This window comes from Oncorhynchus kisutch, linkage group LG5, assembly GCF_002021735.2.
Source record: "Oncorhynchus kisutch isolate 150728-3 linkage group LG5, Okis_V2, whole genome shotgun sequence".
Lineage (NCBI taxonomy): Eukaryota > Metazoa > Chordata > Actinopteri > Salmoniformes > Salmonidae > Oncorhynchus > Oncorhynchus kisutch.
The window spans coordinates 3841262-3858518 of NC_034178.2; the positions used below are offsets into that span (position 1 = coordinate 3841262).

Genomic DNA, 17257 nt, shown 5'->3' on the forward strand with positions numbered 1-17257 from the left:
GTCAAGCCCTGAATGCTGATTGGCTGACAGCTGTGGTATATCACACCCTATACTGGAATGCAGATGTAATCTGACAATTGTTTTTTAATTGCAACCAAGAATGCAGAACATTTACAACAAACACTGCGCTTGACAGTTCTGGGGGTTGGGTGCAAGACGAGCTCCGCCTATTTGTTCGACGTCAGAAGATATAGGAAGAAGCCTAGCTTAGCTGTTCAGAAACCAACAACATCAAATCATCATACGTATTTGCCTTGTCTGGAGACGTTCGCTACATTTTACATTCAATTGATTGAATGGCAACGACGGATACTGTACAGTCGAACCAATATTTGAAACCAACCTGTGCCGCTTCATGCAACTGTAAAGGATATCGCGATGTAAGGGAAGCCAGCACACAAACCGACACCAAAGTACAAGGTGAGACTACTGCACTGTCAGTTACTGGCGAGTTGACAGCTTGACAGAAAATGCTGCGAATGTTTTTACTGTTCGATATAATATTGCTACTCACACGGAATAATGAGCTTTGAGGCATATTAAAAATAAAGACGTAATTGTGTCACCGTCTAGGCTTTTATTAGTTTGAACCCACACGTCTGTAACCTACCTAGTGACTGTCTAGAAACGTCCAAACGGGATCCTTGGGAAGTCCCAACTGTCTGACGTCACGCCATTGAATTTTTTATTTTATATTTACAAATATCCTCAAACAAAAGAGGAATAGTCACATGCAAACAAGAGTACAAACTATTTACATTGCCAGGAATCCTAAACAAACATATCAATAATACAAGTTTGAATTTGCCTTTTTGTTTTTCATTTTAGTTAAAGTAGTGCCATATTGTTTAAACTCAAAGTGAAAAAAGTTAGGTTTTGAATTAGACCATTCGTGAATATGAAATTGACCTAGTATTATTAGCAGTTTAATTAAATATACTACATCTTTATGTCAGAATTTATGATCAAAACCATTAAATAGCACAACCGGTCCTATTTTTTTTGTTGTAACAATTTTGTCACCCCATTGAAGTTGAAACTTAAGTGGTGGCGTTCCAAGGATCATGTGACTGGTTCTGCAAAAAGGTCTTGAGCTTTATGGCACCGGACAGGTAAGCTGGGCTTGCTCTGTAATAGTAGGGTTGCTGGATCAAGCATCCGTTTGGTTGTTCTCCCCTATGAATGCCAGAGTCACATACATGTTTTGAAGAGAAATGTACTGGCCAACAGTTTCACATTCTATGTCAGTGCTCCAGAGTTGCAGTGGGAAGAGGAAGCAAATGTCTGCCCAATGTTTGCTTTAACCTAAATAATTTCTTTGAGCTCAATGTGTTATCACTTGGGAGCAGCAAAGATCTAGTGGACAAAAAACTCACTTGCCTTCCCTGTTTGTAATCCCGTTTTTCTATGGTGTATTTTTAGGTCATGGACCCAGGCTGTCCAAGGTTAACCTCTTCACCCTGCTGAGTTTATGGATGGAACTTTTCCCCAAGGAGGAACCAGAAGACATAAACCAGAATGACTTTGTAAGTTTGACCTACAGTGCATTCAGAATGAATTTATACCCCTTCCCCTTTTCCACATTTTGTTGTTACAGCCTTTCCCCCTCATCAATCTACACACAATACCCCATAATAACAAAGTGAAAACAGGCTAAGAATTTTTGCAAATGTATTAAAAATATTTATATAAGTATTCAGACCCTTTGCTGTGAGACTTGAAATTGAGCTCGGGTGAATCCTATTTCCATTGATCATCCATGAGATGTTTCTACAACTTGATTGGAATCTACCTGTGGGAAATTCAATGGATTGGACATGATTTGGAAAAGCACACACCTGTCTATATAAGGTCCCACAGTTGACCGTGCATTTCAGAGCAAAAACCAAGCCATGAGGTCAAAGGAATTGTCCATAGAGCTCAGAGACAGGATTGTGTCGAGGCATAGATCTGTGGAAGGGTACCAAAACATTTCTGCAGCATTGAAGGTCTCCAAGAACACAGTGGCCTGCATCATTCTTTAAAAAATATATATGTATTTTTACCTTTTATTTAACTAGGCAAGTCAGTTAAGAACAAATTCTTATTCTCAATGACGGCCTAGGAACAGTGGGTTAACTCCCTTGTTCAGGGGCAGAATGACTTTTTTTGACCTTTTTAGCTGGATTCGATCTTGCGACCTTTCGGTTACTAGTCCAACGCTCTAACCTGCCGCCCCATTCTTAAATAGAAGAAGTTGGGAATCACCAAGACTCTTCCTAGTGCTGCCCGCTTGGCCAAACTGAGCAATCGGGGGATAAGGGCCTTGGCCAGGGATGTGACCAAGAACCCGATGGTCACTCTGACAGCGCTCCAGAGTTCCTTTGTGGAGATGGGAGAACCTCCCAGAAGGACAACCATCTCATCAGCACTCCATCAATCAGGCCTTTATGGTAGAGTGGCCAGGCGGAAGCCACTTCTCAGTAAATGGCACATGACAGCCCACTTGGAGTTTGCCAAAAGGCACCTAAAGGACAAGATTTTCTGGTCTGATAAAACCAAGATTGAATTATTTGGCCTGAATGCAAATCATCACGTCTGGATGAAACCTGGCACCATCCCTACGGTGAAGAGTGGATCTGCAGAGAAGAATGTGAGAAACTCCCCGAATACAGGTCTGTCAAGCTTGTAGCGTCATACCCAAGAAGACTTGAGGCTGTCAAAGGTGCTTCTACAAAGGTCTGAAACTTATGTAAATGTGATATTTCAGTTTTTTATTTTTAATACATTTTCAAACATTTCTAAAACCTGCTTTTGCCTTGTCATCATGGGGTATTGTGCGTAGATTGATGAAGAACATTTATTTAAAAATCCATTTTAGAATAAGGCTGTGATGTGGAAAAAGTCAAGGGGTCTTAAATACTTTCCGAATGCACTGTGTAGCGGCCATTACATATTGTTGTTAGAACGTTGGGCCAGTAACCGAAAGGTCGCTAGTTTGAATACCCGAGCCAACAAGGTGAATAATCTGTTGATGTGCCCTTGAGCAAGGCACTTAACCCTAATTTGCTCCAGGGGCGCTGTACTACTATGGCTGACCCTGTAAAACAACACATTTCACTGCACCTATCAGGTGTATGTGTCATTTTAAATGTATTTGTATACATAACATGCAATAAATTACCATATTGAGCATCATCAATTATATGATATGCATCATCACTTTTCTCCCTTATCTCCTGTCTGTTTCTGTGTGTCAGACGCGGGGTACAGGCCTGGTGGTGGTTCGGGACCAGAGGGTGGTGGGTCTCCACTGCTCCGGTCCAGAGCTCCACGTGGGGCAGGTAGCTGTGATCAGACACGGGCCCAGGCTGGCTGCCTCAGACCTCTACTTCTCTAGGAGACCCTGCGCTACCTGCCTCAAGATGCTTATCAATGGTGAGATCTATATATACACTGCTCTAAAAAATCAACGGAACACTAAAATAACACATCCTAGATCTGAATGAATGAAATATTCTTATTAAATACTTTTTTCTTTACATAGTTGAATGTGCTGACAACAAAATCACACAAAAATGATCAATGGAAATCAAATCAGACCCATGGAGGTCTGGATTTGGAGTCACACTCAAAATTAAAGTGGAAAACCACACTACAGGCTGATCCAACTTTGATGTAATGTCCTTAAAACAAGTCAAAATGAGGCTCAGTAGTGTGTGTGGCCTCCACATGCCTGTATGACCTCCCTACAACGCCTGGGCATGCTCCTGATGAGGTGGCGTTGGTGGATGGAGCGAGACATGATGTGCTCAATTGGATTCAGGTCTGGGGAACGGGCGGGCCAGTCCATAGAATCAATGCCTTCCTCTTGCAGGAACTGCTGACACACTCCAGCCACATGAGGTCTAGCATTGTCTTGCATTAGGAGGAACCCAGGGCCAACCGCACCAGCATATGGTCTCACAAGGGGTCTGAGGATCTCATCTCGGTACCTAATGGCAGTCAGGCTATCTCTGGCGAGCACATGGAGGGCTGTGCGGCCCCCCAAAGAAATGCCACACCATGACTGACCCACCGCCAAACCGGTCATGCTGGAGGATGTTGCAGGCAGCAGAACGTTCTCCACGGCGTCTCCAGACTCTGTCACGTCTGTCACATGTGCTCAGTGTGAACCTGCTTTCATCTGTGAAGAGCACAGGGCGCCAGTGGCGAATTTGCCAATCTAGGTGTTCTCTGGCAAATGCCAAACGCCCTGCACGGTGTTGGGCTGTTAGCACAACCCCCACCTGTGGACGTCGGGCCCTCATACCACCCTCATGGAGTCTGTTTCTGACCGTTTGAGCAGACACATGCACATTTGTGGCCTGCTGGAGGTCATTTTGCAGGGCTCTGGCAGTGCTCCTCCTGCTCCTCCTTGCACAAAGGCGGAGGTAGCGGTCCTGCTGCTGGGTTGTTGCCCTCCTACGGCCTCCTCCACGTCTTCTTGCCACAGCCTTCTTGCAACCTTCGTCTTCTTGCAACCTTCTTGCCACAGCTCGCATTGATGTGCCATCCTGGATGAGCTGCACTACCTGAGCCACTTGTGTGGGTTGTAGACTTCGTCTCATGCTACCACTAGAGTGAAAGCACCGCCAGCATTCAAAAGTGACCAAAACATCAGCCAGGAAGCATAGGAACTGAGAAGTGGTCTGTGGTTATCACCTGCAGAACCACTCCTTTATTGGGGGTGTCTTGCTAATTGCCTATACTTTCCACCTGTTGTCTATTCCATTTGCACAACAGCATGTGAAATGTATTGTCAATCAGTGTTGCTTCCTAAGTGGACAGTTTGATTTCACAGAAGTGTGATTGACTTGGAGTTACATTGTGTTGTTTAAGTGTTTGAGAGAGAGAGCGAGAGAGAGAGATCACTTGTAAAGTCTTGTCTCTTGTCTGTCACCTCCAGCTGGGGTGAGCCGCATCTCCTTCTGGCCTGGTGACCCTGAGATGAGTCTGCTAGCGGTCAGGCCTAATGGGACGGACTCCATTTCCCAGGAGGCCATGCTGGACGCCATTGCATCCGAGAAGCTGAAGTCCAACAGCCGGCCCCACATCAGTGTGGTGGTGCAGCCCGTGGCCCCTGGCCTGCAGCAGTTTGTGGAGGAGACCTCTAGGGGGTGTGACTTCATGGAGAGGGTGTCGGGGGACGACCCCGAATTGGACGCTGGGGACTTCTACTGGAAGCAGAGGAGACGGAACCTGGACACTTTCTCCGAAGAGTTCCTAATCCCACACGAACAGTGCCACCGTGACATTCTCACCAAAATAGGTCTGTAGTACAATCATTCAACTGTACTTGTTAGCTAGCTTGTGTTCACCGGTTAGCTGTATTTGGGCTATATTGGCTAACTCAAGATTGGTAGGTTTGAGGAGATCCTTTGCTCAAGAGGCCACGTGCCACGCCATCTGTTGTGTAGATCCTGTTAAATGAATGGTAAACATACTGTTTATAGATGGGGATTTGACACTGTCTTGCTACAGGTCTGGAGAACTTTTGCATGGAGCCGTACTTCTCCAACCTGCGTCAGAACATGAGGGAGCTGGTTGGGGTTCTGGCCTCAGTAGCTGCTAGTGTGCCTCTTCTCCAGCATGGCTTCTACAGGAAGGACTCCCAGCCTGCAACCTCTGAGCAGCCCCAGCCTCAGGGGGTGTCCCAGGAAATTGCCAGACACTGCATCGTACAGGCCAGACTGTTGGCCTACAGAACAGGTACCTGAATTATCTGTTTAGTAGTCTATATACTAGCCAGATTACTCATTCAAACTAGGAAGTCATTTTGTAAAGGTGACATGTCACCACATTTTGTGAGGAATCACATAAAGGAGTTCCAAGCAATTAAAAATTGCAGGCTATTGTTATGACATAACGTCCCACAGTTGACTGCACGTTTGTTGGAGAGATGTGTTGCCCTGGGGGGGTGTATCGGGTGTCCGATGAACAGAAAGTATCCCAAAAGACATTCTAGTTTCATTAGTGGTTAGCGACAGCAGCTATGAAAAGGAGTTCTCTGATTGGTTGGTCAGCCAATCACTCAAGAAATCAGCATTTTTATTTTTTGAAAGGGTTAATTATATGTTCATGTTTTAAGGCTAACAGGACTGTGATGGGTGGTTCAACCTGTCTGAATGTTTAAACAGATGGAACGTGTCTGACTGTTACTTGTTTGTTGCTATTCCAGAGGACCCTAAGGTTGGGGTTGGTGCTGTCATTTGGGCAGAAGGGAAATCGGTGAGTAAACCATTGAAAATACCGTTGTATTTTCTAAGCTCATAACTATACATGAATATTATGTATTTTGCCTCTGTAATACAATGACAAAAATAAAGTGGAAAGGCTGGTAACAAAGATTTCAATGTGAAAAATGAATAAGGTCAAACTGCCATTCACTGTGTTCTGTGCTCAACTGTTTTAGGGTGGTTGTGATGGCACGGGGCGGCTGTACCTGGTGGGTTGTGGGTACAACGCCTACCCAGTGGGCTCAGAGTACGGACAGTACCCCCAGATGGACACCAAACAGCAGGACCGCCAGAGGAGGAAGTACCGCTACATCATCCACGCTGAGCAGAACGCACTCACCTTCAGGTCAGGAGGAGAGGGAATATATCCACCCTTCATCTCCACTGATATGAGAGGACAGGGTACAGATGTAGGAGCTTAATTGCAGCAACAGGAAATGTGAATTATGTGGATTATAATTAATGGACATTTTTGTAGGTTTTGATACATTTTTCATATTGACATTTTTAAAGTGGAATTGGCAAAGCCTTTTTAAACCTCATACGCTACACATTTTCCATTTCTTGCATTGCAGGAAAGTTTTTTTGCAACAGGGTGATCAAATTAAGATCCAACATCTGTAGATGAAGGAAATACAGGGAATGTGTACATGGGTGTAATTTGCTCTCGACCTGTCCAGTCCTTACAGGTCAGCGGAGAGGAAGCAAGGAGGTACATCCGAGAAGTCGGACCAGGGGGCAGGAATTAGTAGCTGGACATGAGGATTTATGATGTAAATAAATGTGATTGACTGTCGTTTCTAGGAGTGAAGAGATCCGCGAGGAGGAGAACACCATGCTGTTTGTGACTAAGTGTCCGTGTGATGAGTGTGTCCCTCTGATCCGAGGAGCTGGGATCAAGCAGATCTACACCACTGACCTGGACAGCGGCAAAGACAAGGGAGACATCTCCTACCTCAGATTCCACAGCCTCCAAGGAGTCCTGAAGTTCATTGTGAGTACCTACATTGATTGACTGATTAATAGTTTTTCTATGGGTGTAGCAGCATCTCAATAGTCTATTCCTGCCATTTTCTTCATTGGTACTGATGAGGGAAAAACTGGATGGATTCCTCGTAGATGTTTTCCATTCAGCTTTTACCTATCCTTGTGTTTTCCTCGTTAGGCTACTGAGGTATACTTATTATAGTGCTTTCTACAGATGCAATTTTCTTAGTGTGTTTACATGTTTTCGTCACAGTGGCAGAAGTCCTCTCTGGCCAGGAGAGCCTCTGAACATGCTGGTCCTCATCTAGCCAGTGAGTTGTCCTTCTCTGTACCATTAGTTAGCATGATATTTGATGATATGATAGAGAGTGATGTCACGTCTTCTCCTCCTCCTAATAAACTCAGCAAAAAAATAACGTCTCTTTTTCAGGACCCTGTCTTTCAAAGATAATTCATAAAAATCCAAATAACTTTGTAGATCCCATGCTTGTTCAATTAATGAACATGAACCTGTGGAACGGTCGTTAAGACACTAACAGCTTACAGACGGTAGGCAATTAAGGTCACAGTTATGAAAACGTAGGACACGAAAGAGGCCTTTCTACTGACTCTGAAAAACACAAAATAAAAAGATGCCCAGGGTCCCTGCTCATCTATGTGAACGTGCCATAGGCATGCTGCAAGGAGGCATGAGGGCTGCAGATGTGGCCAGGGCAATAAATTGCAATGTCCGTACTGTGAGACACCTAAGACAGCGCTACAGGGAGACAGGACGGACAGCTGATCGTCCTCGCAGTGGCAGACCACGTGTAACAACACCTGCACAGGATCGGTACATCCAAACATCTCACCTGCGGGACAGGTACAGGATGGCAACGACTGCCCGAGTTACACCAGGAACGCACAATCCCTCCATCAATGCTCAGATTGTCTGTAATAGGCTGGACTGAGGGCTTGTAGGCCTGTTGTAAGGCAGGTCCTCACCAGACATCACAAGCAACAATGTCGCCTATGGGCACAAACCCACCGTTGCTGGACCAGACAGGACTGACAAAAAGTCACGGTTTTGTCTCACCAAGGGTGATGATCGGGTTCGCATTTATCGTCGAAGGAATGAGCGTTACACCGAGGCCTATACTCTGGAGCGGGATCAATTTGGAGGTGAAGGGTCCGTCATGGTCTGGGGCGGTGTGTCACAGCATCATCGGACTGAGCTTGTTGTCATTGCAGGCAATCTCAACGCTGTGTGTTACAGGGAAGACATCCTCCTCCCTCATGTGGTACCTTTCCTGCAGTCTCATCCTGACATGACCCTCCAGCATGACAATGCCACCAGCCATACTGCTCGTTCTGTGAGTGATTTCCTGCAAGACAGGAATGTCAGTGTTCTGCCATGGCCAGCAAAGAGCCCGGATCTCAATCCCAATGAGCACGTCTGGGATCTGTTGGATCGGAGGGTGAGGGCTAGGGCCATTCTCCCCAGAAATGTCTGGGAACTTGCAGGGGGCTTGGTGGAAGAGGGGGGTAACATCTCACAGCAAGAACTGGCAAATCTAGTGCAGTTCATGAGATTCACTGCAGTACTTAATGCAGCTGGTGGCCACACCAGATACTGACTGTTACTTCTGATTTTGACCCCCCCCCCCTCCCTTTGTTCAGGGACACATTATTCCATGTCTGTGGAACTTGTTCAGACTATGTCTCAGTTGTTAAATCTTATTATGTTAATACAAATATTTACACATGTTAAGTTTTTTGAAAATAAACGAAGTTGACAGTGAGGATGTTTATTTTTTTTGCTGAGTTTATATTGCTGGTCACACAAATATAATGTGCATGCCTCCACCTAATCACCGCAATACAGATGACGGATCAGCCCCTTTTAACCGTCTCTGATTTGACTCTGTGATGTGTCTCACCTCTGACCATGTCTTGTTATGATTACAGATGGATGTGTGAGGAAGCATGTGAGACAGCCTGAACAGGCCCTTCAATCCAATAAGAGGTTACGGTTAGCAACAAATCCAGACCTTTCCCCTGTTTGTTGAACAATGGTACCTGTAGCTTTCAGTCTGGTTTCACCAGGCTACGGTCCCCAGGCTCTTGTTGGCATTGGAAACGTTTAATTTATCCAATCATTGATCAGTGATTCAAGGAAGGATGCATTTTAACAATGTTGGAAATTCAAAGGCCTCTTCATGCTCCCCTATAATGGACAGTTTTAAGGAGTAAACTCAGTGATTTTTAATGGACTGACTGTATATTCAAAAACATTTTTTTTTTTTTAAGTAATTTTAAGGCAAGTGAACTCTAAATGCGTGTTTCCTAATTATTTGTCTGAAGAGTTTACTATTAAGGTTACTGTTGATTGTAGCTTTAAGTTTACTATAGTTCTTCCAGACTTGAAGAATACAGTCACATCCCAGCCAGTGCAAGCTACCGCCACTATATTACACTTTGCCTCAAAGGATACTAACTCCTAGACCTGTGCAACTGTGCTTTGTCTGTTGTTTTTTTGTGACATGGTTGGCTCCTACATCCTTGAATTGTTTCATCCTGTTTTGCCAAACTGCTTTTAACTGATAACAATAAGCATCTAACAGCAACAAAAAAAATATATATAAAATGACAAACCGGAAAAACTATGTATGCGTTTCTTTTATTGGTGTTGTGGTGCAGTAGTATCAATGTGATAAAAAAAATGAAATCCCATGGTTGAAAAGGGTCAATATTACTTTAGTACAATATGTTAAGTAAATCTGTTTTGGCTCGGGTGTAAGTTCCTTCTCATACAGCCTGAATCTTTTAAGTCTCTTTTGTTTAACATTGTCAGTTTGCCATTCGAAGCCCCGTTTATACCTGGTGTTAACATGGGTCCTGTGTCTTGATCTTGTCCATATTCTGATTGTGACCATTTCTAGACCCGTGTAGAATATTACAATTATTGATGGTGATTCTTCCTGACTACCTCCAGAGGCCATCGAGGACTAATTGTATCTTGATATCTTACAAGTGTAAACAGATCTTGATTGTCAAACCATTTTAAATAGTCCCTCAAATCATTGATTCAAGGGATCAATATGTCTTAACATTGGGAATCTCATCATTTGAATATAGGGAGTGACTAGGGTTCAAAATATAACTTGAGAAAGGTCATTGGCATGGCAAGACTTGAACCTGTGACCTTGTGGTCATAGTCCACAGCACCAGCAGGAGGGAGGGCACCATCTAGAACAGAATTGTGATGCAGTAAGTGATATGTTCAACATTCTGCTGCCCTGGGAGCATTTACCTTTATCAGATGGACTTCATGGAAATATATGTTTTGTTTGTTACACCATCTGCCCTCTTGACAGAATTCATGATCGGGTGTAGATTTTATAAAGCTGTTCATTCCTTTAGTCATTTTAGAATGTCAGATATGTACTAAAACATTTAAGTAGGTTGGAAAACAAAAGCTGCATTTGGATTCAAACTGGCAACACCATCTGTCGCAACCTGTTTTAACACCCTCCCACAAGCACTCCACCTCCCTGAAACACTTGTCTTTACTTGACTCACTTGTAAACTCCACCCAGTGACATGTCACTAAGCTCTGCCCACTGAACTTTCATCCAATCAATTTGTCCCCGGCTACCTGGAGAGGTATATGGTCAAGATTGCATGTTAGCACCAGATATAGAACAGGGCTAGAATGACGGAGTTTCACCAAAACAACAAGGGCATTGAGGATACTATCCCTTGTGTGTCAAATCCAATCTAACAATTGAAAAAACAATTTTTTGGGGCAATTTAAAGAACAATCACTTGTTCGTGGCATGGTGCCCATCACATGTATTATTCAATATTACATTGAAGAGCCATATTAATTAGTTAATATTTTCAATTTAGATGTAAGCTCAACCACCACGATTAAAATATGCATTGGCTCAATTTGTCTGAGGTTATTTAATTTAGATTTCCCCCAAAACAAGCTACATGTCAAAAAAAATATATTCAGAGCAAGATGCTTCTTCTACCTTATCCAGTTTACTGGAATGTTAACTTTCCTGGACAATCAGTCCTGAGTTTTGGCCTCCCGGTTCCTAGTTTTATGATGCGATCAATGAACTGCAATAAGTTTAAAATAAAATATTATTTCAACTGCACAACTCAAATATAGTGAGTTCAAGGTTCATTGCTTAATCACGACTAATATGTTCAACCAGACCATATTTTTCTAAATAAGAATTAAGCTCCGTTTTCCAAAAAAAGGGAAAACAAAAGGCACCTCTGTATGTCCCCCTACTGTTAATGTGTTCCACCATCCCCCTCCACCATCTAAATAACAAAACAAGTTACAGAAAAAAATATCAGGATTTTTCTGTCACCTGCAATGGCACTTACTTTATGGGTTAAAACCAGCTATTATACACAAGACAAACTTTTTTTAATCATCATGATAGAATCCTGTTGAACAGGAAACTACTTCATCAGCTTAAAATAAACCAAAAAAGGAATTGCTCCTTTAGCGTTGAATGATATAGAAAGTGCTACCAGCCATCTGTGGAGAATCAATTATCAAAACTATTGATAAGTCATATTCTATACGAAGGTTAGCAGTAAAAGAATGGTCCTGCTGATCACCTGACATCTAATATGTTCCTTGTAAGATCAAATGTAGAGTTGTCATGTCAGAGGACCTACTACAGTGTTGAAACATAACTTAAGTGTAAATAGTGGAAGTACAACCACAGGAGTAAGACTAGCAGGGAATGTGAGTCTGAAGAGGAGTTCTACGGAACATTTGAGAATACCATTTCGATCCTCTAATAGAGATAGCAATTCCTTCTATGATTCTGGATACTTTAGTATACGGTGGTGAGATTAGGAGAGTATTAGAAGTCAGAACTATCTAGCTGGCTCATGCCTGCAAGTGGCAATGAAAAGAACATTTGCGGAAAAATATTTGCACAATTAAAGTGATGCTCAGTGGTCTCCACAGCTCACTCAGCCAATCACCTAGAGGTCTCTAACCATTGGTTCCCCCCAAGAGAGGAAATCCCCTTCCCATTTTGGAACACTACACACTAATAAGAAAAGGGTTCATTTAAAAGTAAAAACAATGAAAAAAAATCTGATTATGAACTATTCTCTGCAAAGTTTAAGGAACCAAGAAAAAAGACAATGTCTTCGATATTAAGAAATTGAATCATTATTGTCAATGTATTTTTTGTCGACAATAAAAAGTAAAGGTTAGGGTAAAGGTCATAGCTAAGGGGAAGGGTTTTAAGAGGCGGGTTTCTTTAGGTCTCGGATCTGTTTGATTAGGTAGGTCTTCTCGTCGTTGAATTGCTCGTCGTCCATGCGGTCCTTCTGGAAGTTGCTAAGGAAGTCGATGAGTTTGGGCTGGTTCTTCAGCAGGATGTCTATGATGGGCTGCGTCTTGTTGGGGTTCGCCACAAACACCTGGGTGGAGGGGTCAGCCTGTCAGCTCTGTACATTACATTGATATCGGCAATTACATTCTAGTAAGAACCCAATGGTAATGCCATGGAATGTTTGGGGCCAACATGGATGCCAATTTGCCAGACTTTGTATATGAACGGCTCAGGGAACGGCTTTTGTTTCCTACCTTGAAGACGTGGAAGGCCTCAAATTGTATGTTAGGGCTCTTGTCCCTCAGTAGGTTCATCATCAGCTTCAGGTTCTCAGGCTTGCTGATGTACCGGGTCATCACTGTGAAGTTATGCCTGTCCAACAGAAGCTCTCCCAACAACTACATAAACACACACAAAGACCAGAGTATGCAAATGTTTACTACGAAGCAAGATAATCAACACCATAATAGCATGCAAAGTTTGTCTATAAATAATCCATGTAAAACGTGAATAATAGAACACACCTTTAATGACTGTCTCTTTGTCACATAGTTATCAGAGTGTAATAACTTCTCATACTGGTCAAAGATCTGCAAAGATATAAAGGAACAGGCTGAGGGGTGGCTGCATCTCAACAGTCAAAAGTGGCTCAAAATAAATTCACAATAAAAAAAAAAATGGTCATAGAATTAAATAGGCGTTTCAGATAGTTAAATGGGATGGAATGTCTGTTGAAGTTGATATATTCTCTAACATCTCGCAGTCAGGTCTGAAAGGACCCTTATCAGGGGTGCTGTTTGGGCCAGTGTGTGTGTGTGTGTGTGTGTGTGTGTGTGTGTGTGTGTGTGATAAGCCTCCAGTGGCCTTTGGCATGAAAGCAGCCTTCTGTAAACTAGTGCGGCCCAGTGTAGGGTAGTGTCTGGCCTGTAACCCGAGCAGCCTCCAGCCGGACTGTCTGCTCTCCCCTGGGGTCTTCCCTGAGCCCCACACCACAACCAACACACAAGGTGGTCTTATGCAAGCGGGGAAAGCCAGTGACCACAGATGCCTGGAGTGTATATGGCTAGTGTGTCAAGGGTGGTTTAAATGCACTCATTCATTGTAGAGCATGGGTCATCAATCAACATGTTTTGTTTATCGGCACACACGCACTTCAGTGTATTCATCTGGTAAATGGAAATGAGAGTACGAGTGTGTGACGTCGTAATTGCATTCACCCATTCCTTCACGAATTCTGTCAAGAGGGCAGAGGGTGTAACAACAAACAACATTTTCTTTCCATGAAGTCCATCTGATAAAAGGTAAATGCTCCCAGGGCAGCAGAATGTTGAACATATCACTTACGGCATCATAATTCTGTTCTAGATATTCAGCTACCAGGACCTTGTGTCTTGTGAGCAGGTCCTGTGAATGGGGGAGGAAACGTGCTCACTTTAATTCACACAAAAACAAACATTGAATATTGCATATCATCTGCTGCATCGAATCATTTCTGATCTATACAACTCTCAAACAAATGGGCATGGACAGATACAACAGTAATGTAAAGATTAGCATATCATCTCGGACCATCCTAGTCTTATTAATATGGGTTTAATACAAGGTTTTTCCAGGACCCAAAGATGCTTTCAAATCTTGTGTAATCTGACCTTGAAGGTGGCGAAAGCGTCTGAGGCGATGTCGAAGGTCTCCATCTCTACGTAATTGAAGAAGTCCTGGAAGTGTTCTGAGTGGAGAACCAGCTTGGCCAGTGGCTCGTGTCTGATACACTCCCTCAGCATGATGCCACAGTTCAGCGCAGACCCAGGGGTCTCATACCTGCAGGAAGAGGGACACATGCAGACGTCACTGAGTATCATACCAATGGCTGTGGTCAGCTGTGGTACATGGAGAGTGTGTGTGTGTGTGAGAGAAACTCACCCTTTTTGCAGCACAAACAGCACCTCTTGGTGAGAGCAGAAGTACTCGACGGTGGGGCTGCGGGTGCCGATCTGCCTCCGCAGGATGTTGTTGAAGATCTGACACACGTCCTTCTTCCCCTGGGGACATGCAATGGAAAACGTTTAAAAACGAAAGCCTCCTTGTTTCAGACTGTTTTCTTCCATTTGGTGCCTACTGAATACGACCCTGATGGTCCGGCTTTGGCTCAGTCTCACCTCAAAGTCGATGACCTGCAGGTTTTCCACCAGGGAGATGAGCAGGCCGCTGTTGTAGAGCTCCTGGGCCAACTGGGCCACCGTCTCTGTGTGAGGCTCCTTGTCACCGGTCCCATATAGTATCTCCTTCATGGCCACAAGACACTTAGACACCTCCTCTGATGCCTGGGACAGGGACACCAGTTAGACACACAGGCACAATATGTACTTCTAACAGTATTGCTGCTAATAATGTTATGCTGTTTATTAAAAAAAACTGCCATGGTATTATACTTGAGTTGCCCACAAGAGGGAGACATTTAATTGACTACCTATGGAGGTACAGCTCTGTATACACTTGTGTCTCAGCCTCAGGCCCAATTTTAAGACACATTATTATTGACTTTCTCTGGATATCAGCATTGCATATGACAGGAGTGGACTGTATTGAGATCACTATAGCCTGGCTGTGTGTGGAAGCAGCCTGGTTAGAGCTGAAGCAGTACCAGCCCAGAGCCAGGTTACTGGGAGTTCTGTCTGGACAGCCCCTCTCTAACAGTCCCATGGTGGAGAGGACCTTTACAGTTGGGTGTCAATGAAGGAACGGCCAGGCATTGATGCTACTTTCACAGCCCAGTGTCAGCTAGAGGCGCACCGTAATAATAACCACACCAACTGACTGATCGGATCAAATAGAAGAGGTACACCGAGGCCCCAACAGCAATGTTACACAACACCTGCTTGTGGGCCTTTTCTAAGGGAAGTACTGGTTTGTGTGGTGAGGACTATTATAAGGACTTGTGTTGTAAGGATTTGTTTAGTGAGGACTTGTGTTGTAAGGATTTGTTTAGTGAGGATTCGTGGTGTAAGGACTCATGTTATGAAGATGCGTCACACCTTTTCTGTTTTCTTGTCTTGTTTGACCAGGATGGCCATGTTCTCCTTCAGAGTCCGGACGATGTCGGCGGGATTCTTGTGGGATTTACCGAACAGCGGCATGGTGGCTGGGCCTCTCCTTGGGTCTCTCCTGGCAGCCTTAAAAACACACACATTATACCCTATCGATCGATAACATATAAATTACACAACTGGGTGGTTTGAGCCCTGAATGCTGATTGGCTGACAGACGCGGTATATCAGACCGTATACCACGGGTATGACAAAACATTTATTTTTACTGCTCTAATTACGTTGGTAACCAGTTTATAATAGCAATAAGGCACCTCAGGGGTTTGTGATATATGGCCAGTATACCACAGCTAAGGTCTGTATCCGTGTTGCATCATGCATAGGAACAGCCCTTAGCCCTGGTACATTGGCCATATACCACACCCCCTCGGGCCTTATTGCTTATTTATACCATCCGTCGGATTGAAACTCCGTTTTTTTTTTTTGAAAAAATATGTACTTCTAACAGTATTGCTGAAAAAAACTATCAGAGGCAGATAATTTATTTAAAAGTCCCAATTCAGAAAAAAATTATTGGAAGATGTGATGCTTCTCATTTCCTCAGATAGGATAGGACACGGTTTTGATCTGAGAATCCTTCGGGAGAATACATACACACACACTACCGTTCAAAAGTTTGGGGTCACTTAGAAATGTCCTTGTTTTGAAAGAGAGCACATTTCCTGTCCATTAAAATAACATCAAATTGATCAGAAATACAGTGTAGACATTGTTAATGTTGTAAATGACTATTGTAGCTGGAAACTGCTGATATTTAATGGAATATCTACATAGGCGTACAGAGGCCCATTATCAGCAACCATCACTCCTGTGTTTCAATAGCATGTTGTGTTTGCTATGCCAAGTTGATCATTTTAATAGGCTAATTGATCATTAGAAAACCATTTTGCAATTATGTTGGCACAGCTGAAAACTGTTGTTCTGATTAAAGAAGCAATAAAACTGGCCTTCTTTAGACTAGGTGAGTATCTGGAGTTCGATTACAGGCTCAAAATGGCTAGAATCAATTAATTGTCTTCTGAAGCTCATCAGTCTATACTTGTTCTGAGAAACGAAGGCTATCCCATGTTTACAAACACCACGGGAACAAGTGTCCGTACTCATTGAATGCAGTAATCACAATATAGTGGCTATATCCAGGAAAGCCAAAGTTCCAACAGCTGGGCCTAAAATAGTGTATAAGAGATTTAGCTGTGACTTATGTGGATGATGTTCCAATTATTGATAAACACACACTTGTTAAGAAACTGACTTAAGGCTCCATGGTATGATGAGGAATTGAAAAACCCTATGGTTGAACGAGATGGTGCAAAACGAGTGGCTAATAAGTCTGGCTGCACATCTGACTGGCTGCCTTACTACAAATGAAGAAATGTGACTAAACTCTACAAAAATAAGAAGAAACTGTATTATGAAGTCAAGATCAATGATATAAAGAATAATGGAATAACTAAATGAATTTATGGGCCGAAAGACAAATTCAACTCCATCTTTCATCGAATCAGATGGCTTAGTCATCACAAAACCATTTAATTTAGCCAATTATTTT

The 17257-nt window shown here is 43.3% G+C and overlaps 2 protein-coding genes across 2 annotated transcripts in view; one reads left to right on the top strand and one right to left on the bottom strand.

Moving 5' to 3' along the window:
- Positions 1-115: 115 nt before the first annotated feature.
- On the top strand, positions 116-9954 carry cdadc1 (cytidine and dCMP deaminase domain containing 1). The gene is made up of 10 exons (XM_020482450.2): positions 116-420; positions 1423-1526; positions 3240-3417; positions 4928-5290; positions 5503-5730; positions 6200-6249; positions 6434-6603; positions 7062-7251; positions 7498-7555; positions 9192-9954. The coding sequence occupies exons 1-10, from the start codon at positions 297-299 to the stop codon at positions 9290-9292; spliced, it is 1566 nt and encodes a 521-aa protein (XP_020338039.1). The 5' UTR covers positions 116-296; the 3' UTR covers positions 9293-9954.
- The window catches only part of cab39l (calcium binding protein 39-like), a 33524-nt gene continuing 26151 nt past the window's right edge, over positions 9885-17257 (bottom strand). Inside the window, exons 2-9 of the mRNA XM_031824142.1 lie at positions 15637-15774; positions 14761-14925; positions 14525-14643; positions 14254-14422; positions 13949-14008; positions 13129-13194; positions 12859-13002; positions 9885-12692 (exon numbers count right to left, since the gene is read on the bottom strand). Of these exons, the coding sequence (XP_031680002.1) occupies positions 12513-12692; positions 12859-13002; positions 13129-13194; positions 13949-14008; positions 14254-14422; positions 14525-14643; positions 14761-14925; positions 15637-15738 (1005 nt within the window). The 5' untranslated portion in view covers positions 15739-15774 and the 3' untranslated portion in view covers positions 9885-12512. The remainder of the gene's footprint in view (positions 12693-12858; positions 13003-13128; positions 13195-13948; positions 14009-14253; positions 14423-14524; positions 14644-14760; positions 14926-15636; positions 15775-17257) is intronic.

Bases quoted from the DNA above. Each gene is read 5' to 3' on its own strand.
- cdadc1 (XM_020482450.2), top strand. From the start codon at position 297: ATGGCAACGACGGATACTGTACAGTCGAACCAATATTTGAAACCAACC. The intron at 6,604-7,061 runs GTCAGGAGGAGA...TGTCGTTTCTAG, and splicing joins CAGAACGCACTCACCTTCAG to GAGTGAAGAGATCCGCGAGG. The intron at 7,556-9,191 runs GTGAGTTGTCCT...TTATGATTACAG, and splicing joins TGCTGGTCCTCATCTAGCCA to ATGGATGTGTGAGGAAGCAT.